The sequence below is a fragment of the Miscanthus floridulus genome, chromosome 2 (genome assembly GCF_019320115.1).
Source record: "Miscanthus floridulus cultivar M001 chromosome 2, ASM1932011v1, whole genome shotgun sequence".
Classification (NCBI taxonomy): Eukaryota; Viridiplantae; Streptophyta; class Magnoliopsida; order Poales; family Poaceae; genus Miscanthus; species Miscanthus floridulus.
The window spans coordinates 105171289-105179058 of record NC_089581.1 but is presented as its reverse complement, the minus strand read 5'-3'; the positions used below and the strand labels follow the sequence as shown (position 1 = coordinate 105179058).

The following is a 7770-nucleotide window of genomic DNA, read 5'->3' as shown; positions in this document are numbered from 1 at the left end:
TGCACTACTTTGCAGCTGTTTTACCGTAGCTGCTGCAATTTACTATTTCAGCAGTATTTTTCAACGGCGTATAATTTTTTTCTTCCACAGCAAATCAGCATAAGCAGTACATTAACAGTCAAATTTCAGCGAAACGAAACAGGGCCTGCTGAGAGCTCCTGCAGCTGCAGCGCAGCACAGCCACAGCAAGGCCATCCACCCATAAATCAAACGAAAATCACACTTCATTTATTCTTGTTCTCGTTAGAATCTGCCGATCATCACCTCTCCGAAAAATAGTTTTTTCTAAAAAAAAAAAGGAGCATCGACGGTAAACCAGATGCAGATGGATTTGGTGTGAACGAAACAGCAAAAACTTATAGCTTGCTGATCTGCTAGAATTCTTATACATACAGCTGCACTGCAACCCAAGATACATGGCATAGCAACTCGAGCTGTTCGTTGCACCAGTGTGTATATGGTCAGCTGACGTAACGCTTCCCCAACAAGGAACAAGGTCACATCTAAAAATTCTTATGTAAAGCTGCATCATGTGCTCAACAGTTTATCACCAACAAACAGAGCGGACGGTCTAATTACAGTAGCCCCAGAGCTCAGGATCACAAAGATTCCTCCTCCGCAGCCATACCCTCCTGAGTAAATTAGAACCAAAAGCCTAACAGCTAAGAAAAATCTACAACAATTACAGCAAGTTTTCGTTTCCTCAATCCCACATCATCGTCATGGGGCTGAATCCCCTTAGTATAGTCCAGTGACTGAAGAACACACCGCCCAAGTTCTACATGCAGGTACCTCTTCTGTAAATAAAGGCACAATTCCACAAATTTCACAGGATTAGCATCTGATAGTAAGAAATCGAACAGGCCTCAAAAGTTTGAATCAACTACATACATGCTCATCGCAGACCAGTCGGTGCAAAATGATCTCCTTCAGAGCCCTCATTGCCATGATAATTGCTTGTATGTAGACCTTTCTGAGTCCCAACTGCCATCAGGTTCCTTTCTCTTTGTTCCTACAACTGGCATTTGGTAAATTCTTCCTTGATCCTCCACAAAGCCATGTGGGGGTGGGATCAAATTTTGTCTGACTGGTAAAGGCACCCGTTCATCCTTTCCTTCTAAATCTATACTTCCAGGGCCTGAGTTAAGATCAAGGCCCTGACTTTCCCATTTACGATTACTGTCACGTCCACTGCTGCTGCTACCCTCAGCAAGATTTATAGCATACTGCCTTGAATGTTGGGAAGGTAAAGCTCCTGCTGGCCCAACAAAAGATGGAGAGAGAGTTGGAAAATACGGACCTCCTGCAGATGCAGAATTACTAAATGTTGCTGATCCAATTGAAAATGCCGGTGTTTGAAGGTGAACACTCGGAGGAAAAGGGAATCCTGCATACTGATATGCAGGCGGATGAAAAACCATCGCTGGAGACGTTGAAATAACTGGAGGCCTGCAGGGATCACCTCCAAATTGGCCACCATCAGCTGTAGGCGCAGTAATCCTCTGGGCTCCAGGTGCTGCCTCAATTGGGTACGGCTGTTCTCTAGATGGTAAAAAAGATTGTATAGCTACTGGACCACGAGGGCTGGCAGAGGGAAGCCATGGTGATATATTACTCATGGCAGCACTATTCATCCTAACAGGAACTTGTGGTTGGAATTGAATACTGCTTGTATTTTTAGAAGGTAGGCTAATTGATGCAGGTTCAGTGCCAACATCATCAAGGCCTGGTCCACTATTAAGATCAAAGTCCCTCGAGCTATTCATGCCAGCATTAGAGAAAACTCCAGGTAACGATCTCGCCGACAGCAATGGGTCTTCAACTCTGTGCGAAGCATTTGGTACAAATTGGCCATTATCTGCAACTTCATCAGCTCTGTTCAGATCAAGTTCAATACCAGCGCTTCGTGAAGAGCCATCTCGACTTCTCGTATTTCCAGATTCAGAACAGGTAGTCTGTGCAGAACTCTGTGGGATATCTTCCTCGAGAGCTTGGTCATCTGCAACATTCAAATCAAAACCAAGCGTGGGACGAGACTGCTTCCCAGCAGCCTGAGATACTGGAATGTCACGTGTGGCAGCAGGCATCTCAAAAATCTTCCTTGGTTCAGCAGGGCGAAATGCACTCGTAGCTGCTGAACCTTTCCACCCGATCTCCGGCTTTGCTCTTAGTAGGTTTTCCGGAGGAACGAAAGGTCCCTTAGCTGGAGCAGCTACTGTTATTGGAGCTGGCTGCAACCCACTTGTAATAGGTGAAGTGAATGGCACAAGCCCAGTTAAATGGATTGCTGAGGAACATACAACAGATGAGATGGTTGGCTCAGACTGATGCCCATCATCCCCAGGTATTCCTTCATTCAAGTCGAAATCAAGCTTGGCTGTAGCATTTGACTTGGTGTGAGCGGCTAGAGAAGAACCTTCATCTGATAAGACATGGTCTTCTTTTCCGTCCTCTTTTCTGCAAACACCATCACTGGATTTTTTTGAACTCTGCTTTGCACTTTGCCCGCTTTGCTGAGAATTGACACCTTCAGATTTTACATGGCTATTGGATTCACTTGAACTGTCTTTTGATTCTTTCATCTCCTTATTCACATTTGCCACACCAACTGGGGACGCTGCTGCTACAACTAGTTTTGGAACATCAGCCAAAGAGGAAGAAGCATGTTCCTTCTTTTCAGCCTCGTTCTGCACTATGCTACTATTGCCCACGGCATCAGCTTTTTCCACCTCTGCAGCCATCAAATCTAATTTGCCAGCCATATTGTCACGTCTATCAAAGGCTCCTGGGTTGTCCGATACACTCAGAAGCTGCTTAAGATTAGTTGATTTTAACAAACCCTGTGCTTGTTTATCAGCAGCAGATAATGAAGATTCCCCAGCAAGAACCAATCTTGAATTTCTACTGGAAACAACCAAGCTACACTGGCTGCCCAATGCAGATTCCACAGCACCATCCTTGTCTGTACTGCCATCTTCAACTTTCCCATGGGCAGTACAGGCATCCTGATTTTCACCTGCAGACGAATACATATTAGACATATTGACAACTTTAGTATTAGCTGAATGGCACAAATTGAAGTTCTGATCATGTTCACCTTTGGAATCAATTGAAGCATGCTGAGAGTTGCATTTGTTTGCACGGCCTTCATGGATTTCAATCTTGGCTGAAGATACAACTGCTTTTGAATCTGCTAGCTCAGGAGATGGCGTAGTTTGGCGTTGTTCCTCCTTTGCAACCAGACAAGCATCATTTTTCACTTCCTTCCCCATGGCAACTTTCTTAGCACCTGCTTGCCCTGGATGTGATGGGCCCATGTCACTTTCTACTTTAACCTTTCCAGTGTTGTCACTCTCACGGACCAATTTCTTTACAGAAGAACTTCTGGGTGAAGAAGCTGGGGAAACCAATTCAGATTTAGATATTTCCCCTGCCACACTAGCAAGAAGATTCATAGCCGCGTCGTCTCCAGCTTGCAATGAATGACTAGCTTCAGAGTACTTGATTTCAATAAGAGCATTCATTGGGCTGAATGAGGTTCCCACCTTAGTTTCACTGACACCTTTTTCATTCACATATGATGAGCATGCAACTCGTGATGCATGTGCATCCTTAACAGAATCATCAGGTGTCCTGCTGTTGTCATCATCTAATATAGCACAGGGTGATTTATCACCTTCCTCTGAACCAGTAGCTCCTTTAATGTCGTTGCTGTGCCAAGACTCTGCATTAGCATCAGATGCTAAATGAGGCCGAGAATTTTCAGTCTTCACTTTCACCCTGCGCTCAGTCTGATCATGCCTATCTGCAACCACAGGAGATGAAGCTCTACCCCCAGTAACAGATGGGTCATCGAAAGATCCAGCACTTGCACTTCTAGCAGGACTACGACCAGGATTTGGAAAGCGAACAATCAATCTATGATTATTTCCATGATCAGATGGCATATCAACTCCTTTTTCAGAAGCTGTTCCAGTTTGAGATGACTTATCCTGCAGCAATGATCGATCAAGGGAGAAAGATCTTCCTACAGAAGCTTCCTTCAGGTTCCCTGAAACAATACCATTGTTTGCCCTTCGATGGCTCCGTGAAGAACTTCCAGAAGTTTTACTAGCACCACCAGAAGCAGAAGTTGAACTTCTTGCATCCTTCGATGGCTCACTAGATATTGACTGGCTGTTGTTCGGCGATTGGCTTGAACTGCTGCTTTTCTCCTCTTTTACAGTAGGAAGCTCAGGACAACCAGCCCCACCAGTTGATTTGCAGGGCTGGTCCTTCAAGTTGGTAGTAACATTTGTTGATTGCACGTGTTGTAAATTTGACAAGGCGGATACCCCAGGGTTCAACTTCGCTGCAGCATCTGTGCCCCCAGGCTTATCAATCGGAACTTTTGATGATGAAAGAGTGGGCACTGAATTTTTTGGACTGTTCTCACTTGAGCCACCTCGTTTGGTTCCAGCATTTGAAATTTCTTGGAAACCTGTTTTTCCTGACCAGGAAACAGATTGACCTGAAACTAAAGGTTTCACATCATTTGATTTCATTTCAGCATCAACACGCTTCTTCCAGTTCTCAACAAGGCACTTAGCTTTCTTCTGAATCTCCAGATTTTTATGGCTACGCAGATGATTAACAGATTTCCCAATGCTACAACTTTGCAATGCACTGAGATTAATAGGCAATTTAGTTAGTGCACGAAGCAGGGCCAAGAGAAGTTCGTCAATAGGCTTATCTGCTTCTTTAGGACTACTCCCATCACCAGACTTCCCTTTGTGGGCCTCTTGAAGCCAGCTGTCCAACACGGGAAGGCCCCTTGATTGCACAAATCTGCCGAGGCAATCGGGACTCTCCGTAGCAGCAATAACATCAGCAAGTATAACGCGACCACCAAGGTCTATCTTCTGCTCAGTTCGATCGAGTTGCATAAGATGTACAAGCTTTTCAACTGCTTCTGCATTTGGAAGTCCACCTTTTTCTGTTATCTTTGCTATTTCAGACTTAATATCATCCAAGTTAAAGCTTCCAGGCTCACCGTCGTCAACCTTAAGTAGACAATCACGATCCCGCTTAGCTGGATCAACTCCCTGTTCACTTCTATCTCTCTTCTTTCCTTTAGATAAACCACCATTCTGCGTGCCATCTGAAGCAGTCTTCAGTTGCTGGGAAGCTGATGGACCATTTAAACGCTTTGGTGAGCGTCCACCTGATTGCAATGCGGCACGCATTTCTAGCCTTGTTCTGTATAGAAGACGATTTACTTCTTCCTGCCGTTCCTAGTTATCAATTTCATATGTGAATAAGTATATATAGATATATAATTAATGGACAAAACAAGAAAGAAATGATGAACTTACATTAATATAGTCCTGGTCAGTAAGCCACCATAAGCACTTGTTGTCAATATCGTACACGCGCCAACATACAAATGAAGAAATTCCAGCTGGTAGTTCAACACCTTTACGTAAAAAGGCAACTTTGCAAGGATGCAGCAGAGAAACAGCAGATGCTTCGTCCTGGTGGAAAGAGTAGAAGATCTCGTTTGGTGCAGCGTTGAGTTGTATACCCTTGTTAAGCTTCACGTCGGTAGGTCTATAAAGCCAACTAACACGTAACTTGGGATAGCCTTCTTCCTTTTTCTCAATCCAACGTATCAATCCAATGAATGGAGGAACATCAACAGCCCGAAAAAGAGCACAATCGCCAACTCTAATCTCACGCCCGTCCTGAAAATTAAACAGCTAGTTACAAGTCATCCAATGACCAGCATGTTGCTCCATTCTCTTGTTAGTTTGGTATATACAAGTTCAACAATTACAACCTCACGGTGCTCATTATGTTAGCAATCAAACAAGCAATGGACAACCGATGGTAAACTGTGTTATTGAAATGAACACCGCCAAAAGCAAGGTCTGCCTTGCATCATTTGCGGAAAGTAAGAATACGGCTGCAATACGAAACTAAGTAATTTGTCAAACCTTGCACACTTATTCACGGGGAGGCACTTTCCCACGTCATTTGTGAAAAAATTTAAATAGTAGGAGATCCTTTCATATGGTGTGACAAAATTGCCAATTTGACAGTGAGCTGTTCACAGAATTCGATACAATGATGCAAAAGGAATTCCATGCCAATATTCCCATATTAGAATGCTTGCAGTCGGTAGTAGTACATCCGAGTTTACACAACCCAAAACCTCGTGGCATCCACCACCTGAGGAATCTAGTTATCGAGTGCAGATGCTTCATATAGCAGGTATTGTCCAAGTCCAAACAGCAAAAAAAGGTTTAGCAACCTCAGTCTATCTAAACCCATCAAGTTTAGCAAGCAAATGATACCCAACAAAAACGCACCTTTACAAAGCAATCGGGTGACACTGGGCGGGGGAGATCGATGCACTCCTGCTTCTGCGCCGCCGATTCCGGCGGATAAGAAGTCGTCCGAGAAGGGGGAACAGATGAACTAGAAGGAGAAGTAGCTGGTCCTTGTGCCGGTGGTGGTGGAGCTTCTGCCTCTACGCGTGCCGCTGGCCACATGAGCCGAACGAGACGCCGCCTCCTGACGTCGCACCCCTCAGCGCCGCGCCACCCATGCATATCCGGCTCGCTGCATCTTCTCCAACGTCGCCGCCGAACCCTCCTCCTCGCCGAGCTCCGGCACCGCGCTGCACCATCACCAGATCGCCGGCAGCAACCCTAGGCCCTCCGAAACCCTAGATCCGCAAGCCTCCGCTCTGCGCGCATCCGGAACACCCGAATTCGAGTCCAATCGGCCGATTCAGGCGAACCGCCTCACCGGCGGGAGCTCGAATCCGGCGGAATCGACGGACCCCGGTCGGGCTCGATTGGGGATTTCGGGGATGGGTCAGCGGGGTGGGATGGGCGCGGTGGCTTGGACTCGATCCGAGGTGGGGCGGGGCAGGAGAGAGAAAAATTCAGCGATTCGGGGGGAGGGAGAGAGATCGCGGCTGGGGGGCAGGGACAGCCGGACAGGGGCAGGGCACAGCAGGGACGGCGAGCGAGGTCGGGTCGAGGGATGGGGAGAGAGAGAGAGAGAGAGAGAGAGAGAGAGAAGGGATGATGATGTCTCGTCTCGTCCTTGCAGGGAGGCAGGAGAGGAAAGCAGGAGGGGCAAATTCGACCATGCACAGTGACCGCAGCCGCAAGGGAGCTTCTGTGCCTGTGCGGCGACGCCGTTCCTTAACATGTGAAGTCAGTGCACATTTACATCACACGATGCGATAGTCAACACGGCTTGTGATATGACACTAGTTGGATTTTTTATTATGTTTTTAGATCCTTTATTTCGGTATTTTACCGTAATGCACCCCTCAGTCTCAAAATAACCGCACGTCTTGGTTATAAAGAGTCAAACTTTTTAATATTAACTTAAAAATATAGAAAGTAATATTCAATATTTATATCTCTAAGTAAATATATTAGTTAAAAAATATTTCATGTTGAATTTAATGATATTTATTACACATCATAAATATTAATATATTTTGTATGTATATTTGGTTAAGTTTTAAAAAAATTGACTTCTCGATAGACAAAATTTGCATTTATTTTTGAACGGATGGAGTAATTTATTATGTGATGTTTTTTAAGAAAAATAGGGGTCCTTAGTTCTAATAGTTACTTGGAAAATAAAACAAGAATCATGTGCAATTAGTTATGTGACGTAACTCTATGATATTATCTCTACTGAAGTGAATTTTCAGCTATGAATGAATATAATAATGAGTTAGTAGATGGGTGGCAATTGAGAAAA

At 45.0% G+C, this 7770-nt stretch overlaps 1 protein-coding gene across 2 annotated transcripts; it reads right to left on the bottom strand.

The window, feature by feature from the left end:
* Window positions 1-290: 290 nt before the first annotated feature.
* Window positions 291-7157, bottom strand: LOC136527565 (probable GPI-anchored adhesin-like protein PGA55). 2 transcript variants are annotated; one of them, XM_066520343.1, is made up of 5 exons: window positions 6351-7157; window positions 5355-5723; window positions 3098-5273; window positions 892-3016; window positions 291-797 (listed from the first exon to the last, which is right to left on the bottom strand). In XM_066520343.1, exons 1-4 carry the CDS (start codon window positions 6591-6593, stop codon window positions 939-941), a joined length of 4866 nt encoding a protein of 1621 aa, XP_066376440.1. In that variant the 5' UTR covers window positions 6594-7157; the 3' UTR covers window positions 291-797; window positions 892-938. The 2 variants fall into 2 exon arrangements, with proteins under 2 accessions (XP_066376440.1, XP_066376447.1); XM_066520350.1 differs by having other exon boundaries at window positions 291-794.
* Between the last annotated feature and the right edge of the window lie 613 nt (window positions 7158-7770).